This window comes from Sturnira hondurensis, unplaced genomic scaffold (genome assembly GCF_014824575.4).
Source record: "Sturnira hondurensis isolate 20B ecotype Veracruz unplaced genomic scaffold, ASM1482457v3 Scaffold0015475, whole genome shotgun sequence".
NCBI lineage: Eukaryota > Metazoa > Chordata > Mammalia > Chiroptera > Phyllostomidae > Sturnira > Sturnira hondurensis.
This window is the reverse complement of record NW_028088106.1, coordinates 1,479,616-1,503,753: the sequence shown is the minus strand read 5'-3', so window position 1 is coordinate 1,503,753 and position 24,138 is coordinate 1,479,616. Positions and strand designations below refer to the sequence as shown.

At 33.7% G+C, this 24,138-nt stretch overlaps 1 protein-coding gene across 1 annotated transcript in view; it reads right to left on the bottom strand.

Annotated features, from left to right (window-relative positions):
• LRP1B (LDL receptor related protein 1B) overlaps nt 1-24,138 on the bottom strand; it is a gene marked incomplete at its 3' end in the record, with an annotated part of 1,343,287 nt that overhangs the window by 573,704 nt on the left and 745,445 nt on the right. Inside the window, exons 12-15 of the mRNA XM_037064526.1 lie at nt 22,015-22,195; nt 14,480-14,699; nt 11,813-12,002; nt 7,940-8,062 (exon numbers count right to left, since the gene is read on the bottom strand). Coding sequence (XP_036920421.1) covers nt 7,940-8,062; nt 11,813-12,002; nt 14,480-14,699; nt 22,015-22,195 — 714 coding nt within the window. The remainder of the gene's footprint in view (nt 1-7,939; nt 8,063-11,812; nt 12,003-14,479; nt 14,700-22,014; nt 22,196-24,138) is intronic.

Sequence of the window (24,138 nt, the reverse complement as noted above, 5' to 3'; positions counted from 1 at the left end):
TTATCTTTTTATGTTTGCAGTTTTAATATTGATCTATATCAATGTCATTAATATAGCTCAATATCACTGTAACAGTAACAGCAGTTAAGTATTGCTTATATGTGTAACAGCAAATACAATGAAACATATATGAGTATCTTTGACGTTCTTTAAGTTTGTCTAAAACTCCACTGAACTCTAATTTGTTGGATGAGAGACATTTCTCCATGGCAAATTTCCCTGTATGTCTTGTGTAAGCTTTCATTCTGGTTGTTTTTCAAGAATGCTTATATAGCTAACACCTAAGGCTATTAGCTATATAAGCTAGAATGCTGAGAAGATAGAGACAGTGCCTTCTTCTAGAGCAGAGAGCAGGTTTTTTTCTAAACCAGGAGGTAAAGATAATGTCTCCCTACAGACAAAGATTGGGCAGATTTTTCTGGCAGACTCTTAAGCTCTTCAGTTGTGGTATTGTACAAACCCACTGTATGTTCAGCACCCACCTGGTCCTGCCTGTGCTTTGTTCTCATATGACTGGAGGGTGGGATAAGACCAGGAAAACCAAAGTAACCATTACTCTTGCTGCCAGCTGTGCCATAAGTAATAAGACCCTTTGTGTCTGATCCAGAAATTGTGTGTGGCCTGTTAACATTTATGAAACCTGCTCTCTGGCTAACATGTTAGCTTTCAACTAGGATAATATCTCAGACCATTCATAATTCTTGACATAATAGTAGATAATTTCTATTTTGAGATACTGGGTTCTGATGTACAAAACATACATGCCTTATGTATGTTCTCCCAGAACATAAGGCATCATTAGTTGATGCTAGCCCTAACCCAAATTTTCCAGATATAATCAGTAGTTATATCAGAAAAAAACATTACTAGTGTTATCAGGTTTGTTTAGATTTGTAATTCATAATCTAAGGATGGTTATCTTAGAGCTAACTAAGAATAAACAATTATTGAAAACACTTAATATGATAGGGAATAATATGGGTAAAGCATAAGCTTAGACACACAGTGTGCAGATGATGTGTTATGGAGTTGCACACTTGAAACCTGTATGGTTTTATTAACCAACATTACCTCAATCAATTTAATACAATAACTTAAAAAATAAAATGAAGTATAAAAAAGAAAGCATCCATGTTCAAATATAGAACTATTTACATTATGAATATAAGAAAAGCATGATAAAAGTATTTTTGTTTTTCATTTAGAACTGAATGCAAGTTTCCTGGACATTAAGAAAAAACGTATTTTTTCCCAGCATTGGCGTACTGTGTGGAACTAGGTAACAATATCATGTGTATTAGCATCTCAGGCAATCTATCAGCTTTTGTGAAAACCAACAAGATTATGAAGCAAGTATATCTGAACAAGAGCATCTATAAAATTAGAATTCTTACACCTTGTACAAACTTCTTTGAATAAATTATTTTATGAATAATTTTTACATATCTAATGTTTCCCTTTGAGATTCTTCAATGTAGGAAGGACAATGTCACATACAGTAGAGAACAATGCTTAGAACAGAACCAAGTATAGAGTTGATCTTTTAATGTATTTGTTGCCTGACTTACCAGAATTAAGAGAGATGAACAATTCTACAACTAGCCATTATTATAGTGAAAGATTCTATCTCTGGGGACTGTATAAATACTTCAGGAAAAGTACAACTTCAACTGGTTCATCACTTAATGCTCTTTTTCCATCACCCAAGAATGTGGATGAAGTTACTTTATTTTAAAGGGCAAAAGATCAATATGTAGATAAAAAGAGAGAGTGGTAAAGTTCCTACCATGACCAACAAACTGAACAAATAGGAAAAATCCCATGTATGCCACTTTGTTTTAGTTCTTAATATGACTAAACTCATAAAGCACTCAGGCATTTGGTCACAGCCATCAGTAGCTTCCAGTATATGAACAAATGTCAGAATTGCAAACTTTGCTTCAGAGTTGTGCTTTGCACTGTGATTTTGAAAATTAATACAAAACCTGTAATTCTACTGCCAGGGTAATTTCTAGTAAAAATATCCTTGATTCAATGTTATCTCACTGTAAGAAAACTGACAAAGTAATAAATAATTCTCTAATCAAAATCAAAAATAGAATTACATGAATCATAACATGCCTGTCAAGCAACTGTATGTGCTCACATATCCTATGAGACCTGCTATTAGAATATAAAAATCAGTCCTACTTATTAGTAGGACTAATAAGGGGAGTACTGATTAGTAGGACTAATAAGTCCTCTTCAGTACACTATAAAGGGAAATATTGATTCTAGAATTAATTTGCTTTGGTAAAAAATTGGTAGAGTGATTGCTGGAGTTAATGTCCAGATCCTGATGAAGTAAAAAAAAGAACCCTGCTAATAAACTTCCATTTTATTTTAGTTTTGAACCATCTCAGATTCACAGTTCAGATCAGCAATAGGACTTAACACATATGTCTCTGACTTTGGTTTAAGAAGCTGTGCTGCCCATGGACAAGTGCCTACGACTCTCACTTTCAACCCAGTGTGGCAGTGTGTCCTAAAATGTTCTCGGCTCCTCTCTCAACTGATATTTTGCTGTTGAGTGTTATTGAAATTCTGATAACTTAGTCTAAAGCATTAGTCCCAGTATGTAAAACAAAATAAAGTTCTCCTCTTGTCCCTGTAAGTCTAATAACAGAACATGTTTGTTTACGTAATAAATTATTTTTGAGTTTGGGAAGTACAGAGATCCCAACTATCCCTTCTTTTTAACAGGAAGAGAGAAGAACCTGAAAAAAAAAAAAGCAATGTTAAGTTGTAGTTGTTGGATGCCTTTATATAAGCTTCCTAATATAGGACAGCAGCATGAAAACTGCTGCTATGGATTTGAATTTTTTCCTTTAGATCAAAGTAGGATGATCTTTCCTTAGGTAGAGGGGTCTTCGGAGCAGCCAGTACTTAATCTTTGTGAATTCCTATTCAGAGAAAGCCATAAATATTCATCTAGATGGTGCTTCTAAACTTTTTACTGCTTAAGCTTTTCACTCTGCATTCGATTGCATATATTCTAGAACATAAGACCTGTCGCAGTGTCCCAGCCATGGTGGAGTGTTGTTTCTGACAGAGGAACATATCTGGTGTTCCAGAAGGTAAGGAAGGTCTCAAAGTACCACTGTCACATAATTGTGCAATGCTACCCTTGGATGACCAATATTTTTGCAATGCTTAAGTTGCTCTCATAGGATTGAGAAAGTGCACATTTCTCATTTCTTTCAGGCCACTAAAGAGGCATTTAAAGAATTACTGTATTATTACTCTCCACAAAAGTATCCTGCTATTTTAAAAAAGTATCATTTTTAGGAGCTTCATTTACTTTGTTGAGATTATCCATTTGATTATTTATTAACTTTGTGTGTTGTGGTTTTCCCCACAAAGATGTCAAGATAAATTACAAAATTAACTTAATCATTGATCAGCTAGCTTTTACACATGCTTCTCCAGGGCAGGAGGTTCCAAGTTATGATGTTATACCTGGCCTCACTTTTAATTGTGAGGAAATTTGACCATAACACACATACTTCATAGGGACAAAGAATGTACCCTACTCACACTCTTGATTCCTTCTAGGCATGGCTTTAGAATTCATCCTTAATCAATCATATAGAATGCCTATGGTTTTCTGCTGGGTGAATGACTATTCTGGCATTGCTGTATGCTGCAAGTTTATTGAGAAATAACCAGTGGTGTTTTTAATTCTGGCCTGACCATCTGCCAATGGGTTTGTGTTCATTTGCTGTCAATTCAATGAGGATGACCAAAACTGAGACAATCGTATCTCAAAGGTTGCAATATATATTTATATTTTGTTCTTTAGACCAGATTACTGAGTTAATCCAGTTGGGGCCAGTTCACAAAACTATAAACTAGCCTGAATAAATGAGAACCCAGAAGAATCAGCATTAATGACACATTAGTTATACATTGGTATTTGTTTTGCATTATATTCTGCAACCAGAATCTTTATTTGTAGTCCTTTCATACATTAATTTCCTCATCTGCAAACTAAGACTAATGTATACTGGTACTTTTAAAACCTTTACAATTAAATGAATAGGAACTGGAATAATTTACATAAAACAGTTTGAGTTATTCACAAAAATTATTTACTATATTGTTTCTGTGAGTTTTTCTTAATACATTTGAAAGAAACCTAGAGAAGCTGCATGTCATATTAAAGATATAGAATTTTTAATAGCCAAATGCAACAATTTCTTACATTATAACTCACCCATTTTTGTTAATTTATCATTGTTTAGTGTAGCAAGTATAGATGAAATGATTTTCTTTTTTATCCCCTCTGATTACATTGGATTATTTCTATACAAATAACAGTGATCAACATATTTTTATATAAAACATCAATATATGAATAGACCAACCCAGAAGAAATTCATATGTTTTTAATGGGGCATAAGAAAGTAAGAAATATATTTTGGAGGCCAATGATCCAGATAATTGTGATTCACAAAATTAAAATTAAAGAAATAATTAGAAAATTGCAAGCTTAAAAAGCCACCTAGATATTAGTACCTGATATATATATACCTCCAACTTCTCACTGTAAAAACAAAGATGAAGGGGAAAAACTCACAAAGCCCTGAAAATTCAGCATCTTGATCATTCTACTGCCATTATTTTAAAGGAGTTTTGCAAAATCAATAGGACTAGATTTAAATATTCGATCAGAAGCCTTTGTAAGTGATACCACTAGAAATTTGGCATGCTTATCTATCTTCAGGTGGGAGAGATACCCTTCGCTGCTGCAATGCTGACCATCAGGTGTGGGCCTACTAAAAGAGGAGATACTTACAGTGCTACTTTCCACCCCTGAGAGGAAGTCCAGGGGAGGCAAAGGCAGGGTGAGACCTGACAGAGGTCCACAAACCTTACTGTGTCTGTGTGCGCATGTGCAATCCATCAGCTCATAATGTCAGAATCATTCAGCTGGGATAGCAAACAACCTCATTTATACCAGAAGAGTACCTATATATGAATCTATAATAGAAATTTAAAAAATAAACTAAGAAATGTACACATAAACCATAATTGCATCTGAATAATTAAGATAACATTTAGCCAAGCAGGCAACTGGACAGACTTTATGTTGTTCAAAGCAATGCTTAGTCCCTGTCTATTGTCAAATTATGGGTCTTGATAGATCTCTTCTAAAAATAAATATAAAACAACAAAATAGGAATTGTAAACAATACTGCAGAACAAAGGAAGGACAGCGATCTGCTGACTCAAAGAAAGTGTGCCTCAGAATTTTTGTCTGCAGGAATTGTCTTATGGGCAACTTTTTAAAAATCCTACTAATAATGGAAAAAAATTGCAGAATGGTAAAATTCATATTTATACTTTGAAGTGTATTATCCAAAAACATAATTTTAAACTGTTTCTAGAGTTTTGAGGAAAATGTTTGTTTAGCCAAGAACTGATATCTGAAAGAATAACTATTCACATGTAAAGGCAAAAAATGGCATATTTGGAATATACACAACTCCACAGTGTACACTCTTTATATTCTTTGAGAAGTCACTTCAAGATATGCTACATTTACCATGCATAACAGTGCAAATTAACAAATAAATGATGGGAAGTAAAAGTTTGAGTACAACTAGGAAAGCACTGATCCAGGTGTAAAAGAAAATATTGTAAAATTTATCAATAAACTAACTATGAATGTCAAAACATTTCTATAAAGAGACTTGATGTTTGATAATTAAAAATAATGTTCCTTATCAGAAATTCAAACTATAATAAGGACTGAAATTGAGGAAGATCAATAGAATAGTATAAAGGAAATTAGAGTCTTCATCTCTTTAAAGTCTTCTGTTACTAGTAACAGTAACAGAATTTAAAACCGATAGTATTATTTCAAATGCTTTAAGAGGACATAAAAATCGATCATGGAGTGTACAGTAAAATACAGACAGAATTATAAATATAATCAAACATACAAATAGCATATAATAATGAATCAGAAATAATACCAAACATCAAGTATGAAAAAAGATAAATGGCTTAAAATCAGCCATTAAAAATTAGGTTTACAGTAGGGAAAGGAAGAAAAAGTGGGAACAACTGTAATAGCATAAATAATAAAAAATGTAGTAAGATGCTTATTCTCATACTAAGTAAAAAGAAAATATAAATTAATATGATAAAAAATTTAAAGTACAAGTAATTAAGAGTTCAGTGTCCAAAATGAAATAACTTGTGGTCTAAATTTCCAATTTTCCATTTACTAACTAGGTAAACTTTGAAAGTTTATTAATCCTGAATCTAAATTCTAAATCATAAAACAAAATAGTAATTTCATCTTCCTTATATTATTAATGTCAGGCCTAGTGGGAATCATAAAAATACATTAGAAAATGCCACATGCAGTGTAAGAATTAAATAAATGAACCTGTCATTCTTATTAGTAGTAGAAAATAATAACTTTCCAGAGATATATAATTACAAGGAATTGAATCAAAACGTTTTAGTAGTTTATCACTGACTAATGGTGTTATGGGTAGATTTTTCACATATCTTTTAAAAGATATTCTCAAATATTACTTCATTTTCGGGCAGGGTTGGGAATATAAGACAGAAACCTGTACTTGAACAAGAATTAAATAAAAATTATATTTAAAAAATATTACTTCATTTTAAGTCATATTTTAGAAATCCTTTATGCACATTTTTTCTTCTTCAGAAGAAAAGAGAATTTGCAGATAAGCTGAAGTCTTCTTTATTGCACTTATTTCTCCTTTTGCTTCCCCAGAGACAATTATTATAACTGAGAGAAAAAATACGTGATATTTATTTAATAACTTGCTATGGTTGATGTTATGTGTCAGCTTATTAGGCAACAGAATACCCAGATGGTTGGTCCAACATTGTTCCATGAGAGAGTTTTAGATGAGGTTAACATTTCAATCAGTAGACTAAGTTAAAGCACATTGCCCTTCCTAACACTGGGGGCCCTTGTCCACTCAGTTAAAGGCCTGATAAGTAAGAGAAATTCTTCCAGTCTGACTTGAACTGGGACATTTTTTTCCCTTGCCTTCACTCAAACTTAACCATTGATTCTTTCTGAGTCTTGGGTCTACGCAAATTCATACTAGAGCTACACCACTGGTTCTCCTGCGATTTCAGCTTGCTGACGCCAGATACTGGGACTCATTACTCCACATATCCTGCTAGTCCTATTTCCTTGAGGAATCATGAGTAACGCACAATTCAAGGTTAAATCATTGCAGAAACATTTATACAGTCCTCAACATACTTGGAGCATTGTGACTCCTGTTGTTCTTAAGGGACGTGATATATATGTAGAAAGGACAAATTTCAAAAAGGGTCACATTTGATTAACAAAATGAGTAAACTGAGGAAGGTCAGCAAAAGTTAACAGTTGCTTTAATCCAGTTCAATCAATCCAGTTAACTCAATATTTTGATAAAGCCTAGACATTCCACAAAAGTCTCTTTTTTTACCTCCTTCCTTGCCCTTTACCAGCAAATCTATATGATTTAGTTTACAAAGCTATTTAAAGAAATTTGAGATCTATGTTATGCGTCAACCTATCATCGCTATAACCAACAACCAACTACACATTTTTAGTTAAACTACTGATGTCAAGGTTCCCTACATATTTCATAAAATACTGTCTTCTGTGACATTTAATTACTTCTATTCTTTTGCTAAACTATATGCAGCCATGGCAGGATACTCTGCAAAACATCACAACTATCATTCTTCATCGGTACATTAGAAATTAATCATCTGTAGTCTAAAAGGAATCATACCTAAGTACTTACCTGTGTTTCTTTTTCCAAGTTTGATTTTAATCCCTTTGGTTTCATCTACGTCTGGTCTTCGAAAAGACATAAAAATAATGAGTGTGACAAGAAGGGACACTTACATGTGCAAGTTGTTCCGTTTTCATCTAAAAGTTGATTATTGGCACAAGCACATACCCGGCCTCCCGGAATGGCCAAGCACAGCGTGCTGCAGCCCCCGTTGTTTACTCGACACATGTTGTCACCTGCAGGGGGGTCCATGACATGTGTCAGAGAGCTCCGATTCCACCCAAGGTTAGCCCGTGATTTCTAGGAGACGTGTATAGGCATAAACATCTACATATATATATATTACATATTCATTACTATGTAATTAATTAATTAATTTGTTAGTTAATTGAAGTCCTCAGGACTTCTGCTGAAATTCAGAAATGTTTAAAAATATACGATGTGCTAGTAGCTGAGAGGGCTTTTCATGTTGGTGGTAGGAGGCAGAGATCTATGTGCAGCTGGGCTGCAGGGAGAGGGAAAATAGAGAAAAGGGATGGCATCTGTCTAGGAGAGTTTCCCAGGTTAGGAAGTCTGAGTTTTTTAGAAAGTAGACCTAAGTGCAAGTAGACCACCTGCACTTAGAATGTGGCTTTGGATCTCAAGTGAACACAAAGCAAACAAGCTTGTGGAGGGGAAAGGCATTGTTCACTCCAGAGCAATGAATGCATTGCATGCCAGTGCAGTGAGGATTCCTAGGAACACTGGCTATCAGTGAAGCCTTGAAAAGGAGACGCATGGCCTTGCTGGTGTCAGGAGACTGCACAACACTTGGGGAAAAGTGTTGTCCCAGTAGCCTAAACAGCAGAGACACTGATGAGGTGTGCACAGACATTGCCAAGCAGGCACTGGGGGGAATCCATGTCCATGCTCATACAGGAGACGCCCTTGGAGATTCAGCTGCAACTGAGGGAAAATTTTGAAGAGGCTGGAGATTCTGTTTTTAAAGATGTAGGTAAGAGTAAATCAAATTTAGGTAATCATCATTTTGATGCCATTATTTCTGTAAGTCGGACAAGTAAGGAGAAACTTACATATTTTCTTAAGGTACATATGTGTAGAATAGGTGCAAAGAGCTCCACAACACTAGCAACCCCAGTGGCTATTCTAGGTGCCAGAGTCATTTTACACAGTGTTGCATTTTTTAGATGTATCAATAAATAGCATTTTGATACTATCAGAAGATATTACTCAAACATGGAATATAAAGAGCTTTTAATTACTCAGATACATACAATAAAATAATACAATCATTAAAACTGTATTGGCAGTTAAAGAGTGAGTGCCAGCACTGTGATTAAAGTGACATGCTAGGTTATTACACTGTGAACCTCAGGAGTTAGAAGTGCTTCACAGAGATTGTTAAGAAATGAATTAAAAAGATTTGAAGTGTTTCTACGTGCAACAAATATTGCAATGTTTAACTTGTCCCTATAGATTATCAATCATCACGTGCTCAAAGATCAAAGGAAGTAGCCTAAGATACACAAGTATATCTTTTCATTATAATAAGTGTAGTCTATATGTATTACGCATACAAATGATGTCATATACTCTTATCTCTCATAAAGAAAGAGAAAGAAAAAGTACAAGGTTATAAGAGGATACCTTATTCTATTCCAAGAACAGTGATATATACTACTTAAGAATTTTGTTTTCTATTCAATTGCAACTATTTATCCTTAGAAAAAACAGTTAACATGATAGCATATACCCAAAGTTTATGTGCCACTAATTATATTTCTAATTATTTATTAATATCTGATGTTCCAAAGATGCAATGAGAAACACTGAGAGAAAATTATAACATGGTAAGATAACACATCCGTATTTAAACATATGACTGTCTTTTGCTTCATAATCTAGCTATTTTGATGAATGTAGTAAAATATAATGAAAATTTAAATCCTAAGTGGGTCATCTATTTCAATGTCTATTGACTGAGTAAGAGATGTTGATCAGGCATCATTTCCATACTGTATCATCGATTCAAAAGATTTGAGCACTTCCTTAGCCATGAAGACTGCCCAGAAAACTCAAACTGATTATTTCACCTAAATTAATGGAAAGCAGCCAATCAATTTAGCCAAACACATTCTGTCAGTAAGACAGTGCATAATGATTCTACAGTAGAAATTGTATAAAGAGTTTAATAATCAGGGATAAATTCTCATTTTAGTATCCTTTTAATTACAAATTTTTAAAAATCGCTGTCCATCCAAACAATAGCCCTAAGCAATTATAGGTCAATGATGCTGTCTGAGATACCTCAGGACTGTTGGAATACAATCCTCATACTATTATCAGAGTTGTGCACTTACTGTACATAATTGTGACACCTCACTCTTTTGAATATTTATTTAAAGTGTTTATATACAAGGAACTTTAAAGATATATGCCTTCAGATTGAGAAGTAGTAAGGGAAAATTTATTAATTTAAAATACAAGGACAGTTCTGTCTTACTTTTTGTAACAAATATTTATCCTTCACAGAAATTTTATGGAGAAAGCATTTGTTCTCTTTCTTAAACTTTTACGATGTGTCCAAACTTTAAGGGAAATTTGTCAGGATACAGATTTAAACCGGAGTCCATTTTAGAGTAAGCTGGGGCATTTATCATCCCATGTGTCGCTTTTAATTGGTGGACTTTTAAAAGAAAGTGAAGATTGTGAAAACATCACGGAATTTGACTACAGGGAGTTTAGCAATGACATTCAAGATGAATAACTTCTAAAGAGAATGAAAATAGAAAATGTGATTGTATATTGATTGTTGAAATAAAATCCAGGAAACTAATGAGTGTAGAATCACAGGGAACAACAACCCTGCCAGCGAGATACCACAGGGGGTGAGGAGGGCTGTTCCTGCTCATATCTTGCCTCCCGTTTAGTGGAGACAAGTGACAATGGGGGAGGCTGTCAGGACTGAGGTGACTGTAGCAGAAAATATTGCCATATGATCTATGCAAACTGTTGCTCTATGTTTTATTTTGTTTACAACTATAGTTTATACCATCTCAAAAATTTCATTTTTATTTTTAAGGATAATTTTATATTTTATTAGCTATTATAGTTCATGTACTTCCCACTTTGTGTACTTTCATGATTTTATGAAATTATATTTGTATCCTAATGAGGCAATTTTAATATGGTAGAAAAAATGAAATTCTTGATTGAGACAGTTTGCTTTTAACATCCCTCTTTTAGCTGAAATATGACCTATCTTCAAAAAACTCTTGTTGCTAGGTAACTTCCTATTGATAACATGTGTATTGAAAAACTCAGGATATAATCTTTCTCCCTAAATGTATTAAACCATATACTTATGAGATGTCCACAAAAAATGTCTCCTTATTATAAAAGGAACAATGCCTTTACATTCATAACAAAATATCTAGTACATAATTTACAAATGGCTTTCTCTGGTTAATACCTAAGTTTTAAGTCATGCTATTTGTGGGTAGCATAAATAACAATAACTCAGATAAAACAGAATATTTCTGATTTCAATAAGACATGAATATCATGGTAGTTTATTTTACTTTTATACCATTTAAATTAATTAAAGTTATTTAAATATATATCACACTAATCAGACAACATATACTAAGATACTGTTGAAAATGTAATCTTCTTATATAATGTATTTTAAATATGTTCCTACAATATTCCTTTCCCAATAAGGCTTTTCTATCTGCTCATGACAGTTAATTTTTGAAAACATTTTTTTCTTTAACAGACCAGTGAAAATGACATCAGAAAGAAAGTATTTGGAGAAAACCTTGAACTTCATGCATATAAAATTCTGAAGACTTGATTGACTTTTGTGTGGCTAGATACCTTTTATCACAAGATTTCAGCCAAGGCTGTCAAATAGAACTTTTTGTAACTACTGTGAATTTTATTTTATGTGAAACTCAGAAGCAATGTTATCTGGTTTTTAATACCTTGTTGCTTTTGTGGGTCATAAATCTGAAGTCCAAACAGGGGTGGTCTTTCCCGCCTCAGTAATGTCACCTCATTAGTTATCAAATCTAGTTGAAAAATGGAACCATTCATATAATCCGTCCAGAACACGTAATTCCCATGATGTGACAGTCCAAAGGGATGGTTCAACTCTTTCCCACTGTAAACAATCTGTAAAATGTAAACACATTGTGAAAATTCAGAACTCGCCTCCAGAAACAGCTAAATATATACACAATATGGTATTCAAATAAGTACAGCAGATTAGGTAGATCACTATCTACCTAATATCATAATTCAGTATTTTCTTTCAGTATATTTGCAAAATGGATTTCACAGTGTGAGCATCTTCTCTTTGTAGAACTTATTTGAAGGAGGCCATTTAAAGTTCATTTATTTGAACTTTGTCATATTTGGCTTTACACATATGGTTAAGAAATGCTAACATTAAAATAAATTTGCTTTCATTCTTCCCTGTGTCTTTTCTTTGTAATATTTCAGATTTATATCCTGGGATAGAAATTGATCTGAGTAATTAGTGTTATTATGTCTGAGGCAAGGGGCCGATAAAGCCCAGAATTTATTTATAAAAATATTGTGTATTTCTTACTAAATGTTTAAACTTCAGTCACCTTCAAAGTACTCTCAATTTAATGTAATACACCTACTGAGCCTTTTTTCCATTGTTGACAACAGTTTTTGACCTCATTAATGTTGATGTCTTTTAGTGTTTCTGCTGGTTTTTGTCTCACCTCTTCCATGTTGGCCAAACGTTTCCCTTTGAGCACTTTTTTTTAAATCCCGGGAAACAAAAATTACTGGTTCTGAGCAAGATCAGGTGAATAGGGAGGGTGGGGCACAGGGATGATGCCATTTTTGGTCAAAGACTGCTGAACATTCAGCACAGTGTGGGCCAGGGTGCTTATAAATCACCCATCACGATATGGGCAAATGCATTGAAGGAGTCTTCAAAAAACCTTCACTGAAGCCTAACACAGCCTCTCACAACAATGCCAGCTGGTACTCTGATATAGATGGGCTTCTAGAACACTCACTTACAGGGGAAAGCCTATACTACAAAGGGCCTGCCCTCAAGAAGATAATTCCAATTGTTTTGGGGTTCCTCCTTTTGTGTTGCCATATTGCTCATCCAACAGTCAAAGATAGAACATAGTATCAAGGCATTGGAGTGAAAGGGAGCTTCCTGCTTCATTGAGTAAATGCAAATTAAGTAGGAGATGATAGGGAGGAAGATAAAGATTTTACTTTTGAACATAGAAAAAAGTACTAATAGTAAATGAAAAGATTTACTGGCTAATTTCAGTTTTTATTACTTGGTATATTCTTTATATTGCAGTTTTATATTTTTGTTTTTAAATGGAGCAATTGTGTTTTGAGTCCTGTTTCACAGGTAGGGTTATAGAGGGGAAAAAAAGGAATAATACTTGCAATAATGATAATACTTTTCACCATGTATGAAAAGGATTGTATACAATATAAAAAAAGCATTTTGTGCTCACTCTATTTAATATTAGAGAACTGAGGAAGTTATTCAAATAATGTGGGGTTAGCAATTTAATTTTTCTCCTTTCATCTGGTTTCTTCAAAACAAATTTTTATATATTGAATAAATGAGACAGTTTCTCTTTTTTTTCCTCACCTCCATGACAGCTAAAATGCGCTGGCCATTAAAATATCTATACTGTGTACATGTCAACATCTTCAAAGGAATCATAGGTGTTTGTTTAGCATCTGTGAACTTTGTGACATAAGGTTAAATGCCAGTAAATTTTACTCATTTGGAAAAAAAATATTTAAAGCATTATTAGAGTGAATCAGTGAATGAAATAATCTTAACTGACTAGTATACTATTTATTTCTTAAGCATAATTCATAAAGAATAGGCTTAGTCAATTGTGAAGTTTTTCTTTCCAAAAACAAAAACAAGAAGAAGAAGAAGAAAGTGCACTATCAAAGAAAGCACTTTGGTAATTTGGAATATTTCACTTTTTCATTATTTAACTAAATAGTCAAAGTTATTCCATAATGTCCTACATGCTTAGGTAATTATAATACAAAATATAGAGGTGGTGCTTTTCCAACGCTGGCTGTCACACAGTCAACTACATGCCTAATTTAACCCAGACTTTCAGAATCATTTCACAATAACTCTATCAAGAGAAGCAAGAAGAAGTGGATTCATATCAACAAGCTCAAAGCTCAGTTTATTCTTATGATTCAATTTCAAAGTCATGAATTTCTTTATTCAAATAGATGCATTATAATTAATTTTTCATAATATATAGGCTAAATTTCAGCCAAAATTTTAAAGATATTTGAAAAGAACTGGGTTTCTTGGTCATAGAAAACTCATCACTCACGCAGAAAAAGCTGCATTTTAAAACAACTCTAATATCCTAAGAACTGCTTCAGAAAAATCTCATGAATGCTGACACATCACCATGAGCTGGGCTCATTCTCCAAAGCACAGTGCCAGCTGCACCACTTAATGCTTAGCCTCCTACAGAGACTACTGGCAGCCACCTCAGAAGGGTACAGATAAACTTAAAAGTATTCTTAACACAACACAACAACACTCCATGAAAAAAGAAGCCTGTGGATTAAAACCAGCAGCATTTGTCTTTTACCTTCCTGTGAGTTCCATTCAAAAACACTTTTTCAATATGATCATAATAAGCATCACACCAGTATAAGGTGTTGGTATGAAAGTCCAGAGTTAAACCATTTGGCCACAGCATCTTCGAAGTCACAAAAATCTGCCGATTGAAGCCATCCATCCAGGCCTTCTCGATCCTTCCCACGCTGTCATCTATTTCATCTTCCTCCCAGTCTGTCCAATACATCCAACTAAGACATTACAAACAAGAGCACACACATGTTATTTCAACCAGCCACTGTATAGAGAGACACTTCCTTCGATGTGGCACCTTCACAGAATCTAGTTACATTTGGATGTCCTCCTATCTAAATGCACATCTGCCAATGGGAGGATGCAGCTCTCAGGTACCAAAGGAAGTAAAGATGTGTTCAGTGGAGCCAGTTTGTTTGGACATGGTGCAGAAAATCCACTACTCCACTTACTGGCCTCAGGGATTAATTAAACTAACAGTAAATGCCAAATATTTCTTTGTCACTGATACCAAGTTTAGAATATTTTTGAGGTATTACTGAGTATTTTTAAAAATTGTTCACTTCATAAAACGTATAACTAATTATGTAATTTAAAAGCAGGTTGACTAACATGAAAATTCATAGAACAACCAGTTAATGATCAAATTGACTTTATTTAATCTCAGATAAATTATTTTTTTTAAGACAGGGAGTGGGGAATGGAAAACTGTACTTGAACAATAATTAAATTTAAAATTTTTTTGAAAAGACAGGCAATTGGATTGCCTTTGATCTGAAAGGTATGATCATACTACCTTTTTTTGGCCAGGTCTAATTTGTCATCCCGATGCAAATAACCTATGCTTTATTCCTGCTTATTATTATGTCAAAACTCACAGAAGATGATTTAGCTGTACAAGAGTTTATTAATAGTGGGTTTACTGACCGTAAGATTTTGAGCTTTAATTTCTATCTCAAACAAAGGCATCTGCCTTTAATAACAAATCATTTTGTGTAAGCTATACAGTGGGAGAGGAGGCCTTGAGCTAATGCTTCAATTCCCTCATGAATGAGAATAAGATCCTCCATTTACATCATTTTGGGGTCATGTGAAAATGCCTGAGTTATTAATTAAAGTGTAGGTTTTAATTCAGTAACCTCATAAACAACTTTATAAAGTGCTGAAGCTTTCCTAAGTTGCTTACTCTAGAAATAAATGCCGTTATTAGATTTTCTGCCTCCGTATTCTGTGGACCCTGAAGAATGTCTGAGGTAATCTCAGATAAATCTGTATCCATGACTAATAATCCTACAGTGCTCTAAACAGGCGGATCTGGGAAAACTGAGGCTGAAACACCACCTATAACTTCATGCCAACAAAGCTTTTAAAAAAGCTTTTCTTAACAGTCTGCAATTATGTCGATATACCGTTTAGACCTGAGGAAGTATATTGAAACTGGTGAATTTTATTAAGTCAAAATACATTTTAATCCGAGAAATAAACATAATAATACACTTATCTTGTACCCTGTGTATTCTTCAAGTGTTTTTCTTTTTTAATTGGGACAAATTAGGAATAAACAGAAGAGTCATTCTCTTTATTTTAATACTATACTAATTAGGTATAACTACTCAACTTAAATTACATAAATCAACTATGTACAAGGGAAACATGAAACTTTTTTCTCCCTGTTGATACTTTCCTAGAATCTTAAATACAGTAAATCAATGTACTTTTATTCTTGTTGCTAATTTATAACTTGCTAAAAGTTGCAATTTTCTTTCCCTCCAGTTTTCTTTTGAACAAAGCAACTTTTTTGTTTGTTTGCTTGTTTGTTTGATTGTCTCTAACTCAAATCACAAATGCATGTGCACATGAGGAATAATTCTGGATATTCTAAACACACTTTGTACTGTTCTATACTTAAATAACAATTTTGCGATATGGTGTATTACTGAGATTATTTTATTCAAACAAAATAAAAAAGAAACATTGAAATAAGAGATGACAATCTGACAGAGCCTGTATTTTATCATCTACCCACTTTGTTATCTGAGAAAAGTTATATTGTAAAGCCTTATCATCAATATCAAACTTGAAAATTCTTTAAAATAGAAAATATAAACTATAAAATAAATAGGAACAAATATAAATATTTTATAGGTAGAATTTGGGTAGCCATCAAATCCAATTTACCTGACCTTATGCTAATAAGGAAAGAAAAATATTTTTCTAATTTCTATAGCCTGTTCAAATAAAAATTTTTATAGATTATCCTTAGCTTCTCCATCAAAATAGACTCTTTCCTTCATCCTTCAGTAACTATTTTGGTTATCTTACAGTATTTATTGAATTTATGCCTTGCATTGCATTTAATAGTTCTGCATATCTGAGCATCCAGTTGAACACCAAAATAATTAAAGGCAAGGATTCTTTCTTCTTCATATTTTTACCCTGTAACACTAAGTTTGACTTTGTTGACATTAACCATATCCCAAAATTAAATTGTATTATCTGCTGGTCAATTCTAGAAATATTTACATCATTAATAACTTCTCTGTCATAGAAGTGAAACACATTCTACTGTTGAAAAATTGATTTGGTTATTGACATAATATGTGGGTGTTAATTATTAACTGAGATATAGATGCACTGACCAGGGGAGTCAAACTCATTTTCAGTGGGGGCCACACCAGCCTCGAGGTTGCCTTCAAAAGGCCAGATGTAATTTTAGGACTGTATAATATAACTGTAACTACCACTTTATAGTTAAGCGAGAGCTTGGTGCTGCCACCTGGTAGAAACAAGGTGCTGGGCCAGATAAAACAAGGTGGAGGGCCGGGTTCAGCTCGGGCCTTGTGTTTTCCACCTGTGCACTAGATTTTCTTTTGAGGGGGAAATATGCACTCAGCTTCGGACATAGATCGTATAGATACTATTTTGAGAAGTGAGAACTGGTACTGTAGGTTTCTAAGTTATTGATACAAATAATGAAATGTGGAATCATTACGAGGAGGAAGTTCATCTGCACTGGTCAGCTCAGGAATACTGTCATGCCAACTGATTTCTCCTCCAGCTTTATCCCCATTTCTATAACTGTTGGAGACTACAATCCTATTCTTTCGGTCTCAGTCCTCACCTTTCCATTCCTATCCCAAATGCTACAGTTGGCCTTTCATCCCTTTTCAAAGGGAACTCTTAATGGGATGGTTACCACATACCTGTCACACAGCTACACTTGTCTTCCTAAGTCATGAATGGAAATCTGTGAGTTTTATCTTCAAAACCCTTCAATTATTCTTTTGTCAGCAAAAGAAATTCAAACTTTTAATCATAACATTGAAGATTTTTGCTTAGTTCTGGTTTCATCTCCTACTGTGTTCCTTCACATACCCTCTGCTCTAGCTTTAAGGAAGTTATCTCACCTCAGAACTGCCACTGACTTTGCTTCCTCTAAACCGCAGGTGGCAAACCCCAGGCCGGCAGGCTGAATCCAGCCCTCCACCTTGTTTCTACCCCATGGCAGCGCCGAGCTCTCACTTAACTGTTAAGGAGTAGGTACATTCATACAGTCCTAAAATTACATTGAGCCTTTTGATGGCAACTGCAAGGTAGATGTAGCCCCCGGTGAAAGTGAGTTTGACACCCTTGCAAACAATTACTATTACTGTCCCTTCAGAACAGTGACTAACCTTATGACTGTGCACCCCAAACCCCTGGGACCTACCTTATAAAGTTGGGAAATCTATTCATCCACAAAGCTTTATTATGTATTAAAATGTCAATGATTTCTAATATGTATGTATATGTATATATGTACATATATATATATAGTTTTATATATATATATATAAAATTTATTTTTTAGGTAATTTTGTGCATGTGTGTCCTGAGGACAATTATCATCTTACTGATTTCTATTGATCTGTATGGTAGTTAATAAAAATATAATTTAATAGAAAATGAATTATTCACTGACCCTATNTTCTTTCGGTCTCAGTCCTCACCTTTCCATTCCTATCCCAAATGCTACAGTTGGCCTTTCATCCCTTTTCAAAGGGAACTCTTAATGGGATGGTTACCACATACCTGTCACACAGCTACACTTGTCTTCCTAAGTCATGAATGGAAATCTGTGAGTTTTATCTTCAAAACCCTTCAATTATTCTTTTGTCAGCAAAAGAAATCCAAACTTTTAATCATAACATTGAAGATTTTTGCTTAGTTCTGGTTTCATCTCCTCCTGTGTTCCTTCACATACCCTCTGCTCTAGCTTTAAGGAAGTCATCTCACCTCAGAACTGCCACTGACTTTGCTTCCTCTAAACCGCAGGTGGCAAACCCCAGGCCTACAGGCTGAATCCAGCCCTCCACCTTGTTTCTACCCGATGCCAGCGCCGAGCTCTCACTTAACTGTTAAGGAGTAGGTACATTCATACAGTCCTAAAATTACATTGAGCCTTTTGACGGCAACTGCCAGGCTGATGTGGCCCCAGGTGAAAATGAGTTTGACACCCTTGCAAACAATTACTATTACTGTCCCTCCAGAACAGTGACTAACCTTATGACTGTGCACCCCAAACCCCTGGGACCTACCTTATAAAGTTGGGAAAGCTATTCATCCACAAAGCTTTATTATGTATTAAAATGTCAATGATTTCTAATATATATATATATATATATATATATATATATATATATAATTTATTTTTAGGTAATTTTGTGCATGTGTGTCCTGAGGACAATTATCATCTTACTGATTTCTATTGATCTGTATGGTAGTTAATAAAAATATAATTTAATAAAAAATGAATTATTTACTGACCCTATAATTGGTTATGAAGCTTTCAATAAAGTTCATTTCTGAAATGCATCATAGTTTTGTTAACAGGCAATCACAGATTTTCTCCTTCTGTGTACAGCTGTATGTAGGTATTATGGTAGAAGAAATGTAAATAAATCATTTTATTGAAATGTTTTGCTTAAAGTTATATTACACTATTTTAAATATAATTTCTTAACTAAAGTTTCTTCCTCATTTAAAAAATTGTCAAACATACAATAAAGATCAAAATAAAACACATAATAAATATTTTAAAGAACTATATTCAAATCAAACAACTTTTTGGATGATTAAATTCAAATAGTTCCATGTCTATTTCTACTTTCTTCCTATCCATTATTCACAGAATAGTAACATTAGTATTTTGATAGAAGTATGCTTATATTACTTTTCTATTTTACCCCTGCACTGAAGACGAAGTACAAAGCTCTTATTACAGTGGACAAGGGCCTGCTTTTCTTTCCAATTGCATCTCAGTTCTTTTCCCCGTTGAAAAGAACTGCATTCCAACCCCATTGTTTTCACATAGTTTCTCTGACACTCAACCTCTGCCCAACTTACGATCTTCAAATGTACCATTCTCTTGATGTAACATACACTTTCCCTTACTTTCCATGGCTGATTCATTCTCTACAGCTTAGTTGCAGCTTGCACGATGCCTCCTTAAAGAGGCCTTTCAGCAAATCTATTTAAATAGGTTTCTATCACTAGTTCCCATCATGTTAACCTTTTCGTTTTCCTTCATCTCTTTCTTCCACAGAAATTGTATTAGCTGCTCATTCAATACTAATTTATTATTCTATACCCCACTCCTAACCTTGCAGATGACACAAGATGCTTCATGAGGGTTAAGGTTATGCCTATTTTTTTTTAACCACTATATACCTGATGCAGAGCTCTGCTCTGGTATATTGAGAAGGGAAAAAGATATGCACACACACACATATATTCATGCACATGTGTATCGGTTTTATAGGTCAGTGCACAAGAATAGTATTCTATTTGAAAATCTGTAGGATAGAAGAAATATTACAGTTATTATTTGTAGAGATGGAGATACCACCTTAATAAAAAGAAAATGTCATATCACTCAGAACTTCCCCCAAATACTATAAACTATGTCAATTCTATAGGTTTCAAATATAAGTTGAATGCCTTCCTACTAGGGAAATATTAAAAGTTATTCCTGAATTTGAAGAGAAAGATGGAATTAGCAGTCTCTGAATGTCCTTCAAAATCATACGATTCTACAATCTCCTTATTTGTGTCATCTTCCTGAGTACCACAAAGACCCTGTAACCCTACCAGAAAATATTTTTGTCTAACAGAATACTGAGAAAGTAGACACTGTTTTAAGACACATTTAAAATACCTTGCTTAAAGGGGAATTAGACAGTATGGAATAAATATTTTTCTTTTAAAATTAATATTGGCTTGTTTTAAAGGTCTGATAAATGACTTGATTTAAAAGACCAGGAATAGAGCAGATAATTGCAGAATCTACACATAAAATCACTGATGTTGCCTTATAATCATGTCTCACAGAAATACAATAAAATTCACTATTTTGGTGTCAATCTGTGAAAAAGCACCTTGGTTTTATTCTCAACACAAATTATTCTAGGAAAAGTAAGTGGTGATTTCAGCTGATAAGGGAGTCACATTCTTCCTACTCAAGTAGGGATTTTTTGTACCCATGTAGTAAGCTATGAAGAATACTCATTTTGTGATGTTGCTTTTAAACAATGAAGGGGATAAAAACCACATATAAAAGCTGTACATGTAAAAGATACAATCTACTCAATCTGAGATTCTGTTAGGAATTTTTACACTTCTTTGATATTCCTATATGCACAGTATTGTTTGTGTATAGGTCATAGCTCTGAATAAAAATAAAGGAAAATATATTCACAGGAATTGTATAACATATTCCATCTTAAAAAATAGGACATGCTATAAAATTCTGTCACTATATGAAAAATATGGTTATGTCTACAATTATGTGATTACCAACCTAGATTAGTAAAAAGTAGCATAGTGGCTATGAGTAGAGTCTTGGAGATAGGCAACTAGAGTTTAAATACCTAGTTCATAAAAATTGAAATAAAATAAATATCTACTCAGTCCCTTAATAATTGAAGAGTTTTTGAAGATCAGTTAGCAATTTCTTTTTTGTAAAATAATGATGACGTTAGCAACTAATTCCAAAAATTGTTGTGAGGATGACAGAAGAGGAGCATATTAACCTAGTCAACAAAATGTCTGGCCTACAATGAATGTACAAAAAACTTGGCTATTTTTTTTCCATGTGTGGGTTCCACTTTAGTACAAATTCACATACTTGCTTTGGTTACTTTTGAATACATTAAATTTCAATAGCCCTTAAAAGTTAAATTGATTGGTTCTCTTATTTAATTGATTATTTATCTTGGTGTCAGGCTGTCTAAAATGGAGAATTATGGGCCTGTTTGAATAAATCAAGGAAATATATACTTTATACAGCTAATTTATTTATTTCAGTTCAATATATTTTGACATGTTTATTTAGCATATTTTCTGGAAGAGAAAGTCACTAAATAAGTATTTTTTTTCCAATCAGATAACTCAGGTGTGTATTCACCCATGAATTTAAATAAAACTTTTACCTGAAATATGTAAAAAATAAATTTAATATATTTTTCTTATATAAAGCTGAAGAATATTTTATACCCATTAACAGGATCCACCACAATGCCCCTAGGATGGGACATTTCTCCCTCTAGGAGAGTCTTCCGACTCTGAGAAGCCTTTTCCAGCCTGGCCACATTAATGGTTTTCCTATAGCCATCGTTTGTCCAGTAAAGGTTATTTCCAATCCAGTCCACAGCAATACCCTCCACGTTATCCAGATCTGTAAAGGCAATAAAAAGAGAGGAACCAAATTTTCAGTATTGTCAATGGCTTATGTTCTACTTACTAAAAAGTTTAATTCAAAAAGAAAATAATTCTTTATAGCGAGATTTTTGCAAGTATTATTGTTCCAGAGAATATTTTTCAATTTTATTCTGAGTGCCATTTTATGTGAATGACAGACCCTCTTTCAATATATTTTATGTGAAACAGTGAATTTCAGGAAAGAAATAAAATAAAAGTGATGAGAGCAAAAGGTGAAATAATTCACAGAACAAAAATAGACTGATACTGACTTTTCAGGAAAAAAATCAAGTAATGTGAACAAGTAATATGTTCTGAACATATGTTAAAACTTGCAATATTTAATTTGAGCAATCAAAAGAATATGAATGTCCTCTTGCCAAGAAATATGCAGGTTCAGCAGATGCAAGCCTTTGAAAGCCCTGAGTAGGCTCTCATTATGGAAATGTATGAACAATGAATTGCAAAGAGCACTGAAACATGTCTATATATTCTAGACTTGTTTTAAAAGGGCACAATTGCAGGTTTCTATAAGATATAGGTAGTAATAATTCAAGGGGGTCTTACAAATATATAATCTTATGAGTTAATCTAATTCAATCACTTTACAGAAGAGGAAACTTTATCACTTTAAAGTGAAGGTTTATGGTCTATTATCACACAAGAGGTGGTAGAATGGACATCAAAGTCCAGCTCACATGATCTTCAATGTAGAGACCTTGAAAACCACCATGCTCCTATGGGGAGTACTGCCCTCATGTGTCCCACTCTGTGAACTACCCTCCAACCTCTCCACCACAGTGTAATGATAGTTCCATTCCTTTATTGCATGAGCAATTACTGTGAACTCCTTTTCTTCTTTCAAAACCAAGGAAGCCTCCTTCTTCTAGTTCTCGAGGAGGTAGAGAACTGGAACTTACTGGGCGAACCCAGAGGTAATAGTGCATTAGAGACAGAGCTGAGTTTGGAGACAGTAGAGGCCCTACTGGGGAGCTACATGGCATTTCCTCACATACAGGTGCGGTGCGTATTTGCTACTATCATGTTTTTTAATCACAGCCCCCCTGACCTGGGGAAAAGATTTGCTTTTGTAACCTTTTTTGCTAATCAATATGTGTGCTGACTCAAAATGACTAATACAACATGTGACTTGATCTAACTGAAAATTCCATTATAGTGAATCAGATATATTCTCAATTTCACTAAGCTGTCTGCTTCATTACCATCCAATCTGAGTAATTTTCACAGGTTAATTGTGCCTATGCTTTTTAAAAAAGTTTAATTTTCTCTTTACTTTATTGACACTTAATTTTATGAGCACTTTCCTGCTTTGGCATAATGGAAAGAACAATAGTAGTATGCTCTTTTCTACTTGTTATAGACAGTAGCTGACTTTTATTTTGTTAGTTGATTTTCAAAAGCTGTGTTATATTTGAATTCTACTGCAGCATGGAAATTTCCTTCCTCAGTAACCTTCTTATTTTTACAATTCTTCCTTTCGACATGTGGCTTAAAACTTTTTACATTTTTTATATTAAGCAGTTGCAATATCATCTGGATTGAAATTTTGTTTCTGACATTTAGGTAAGCAACTCAGTCACACTGATCTTTAATTTCTCCATTTCTGAAGTGAGGATAATAACACCTGCTCCATAGTGTGATAATAAAGGGTAAATTAGTTATTGCATGTAAAATAGCCAGCATACTGACTGCAATACTGTAAATTCTCCATGTTCGTTTTTATTAATGCATCAACTAAAAATAAAACAATACAAAGCCTGTGTCTTTTCCTCATGGGTGCTACTTAATAGAAATAGACATGATGTTTTTCTTTTAAAATAATCGTTTAATAATATTTCTTGCATTTTGACCAGTGACCAACTTTAACTAGAAATTGCATATGCAGAGCCAGTTATGAAT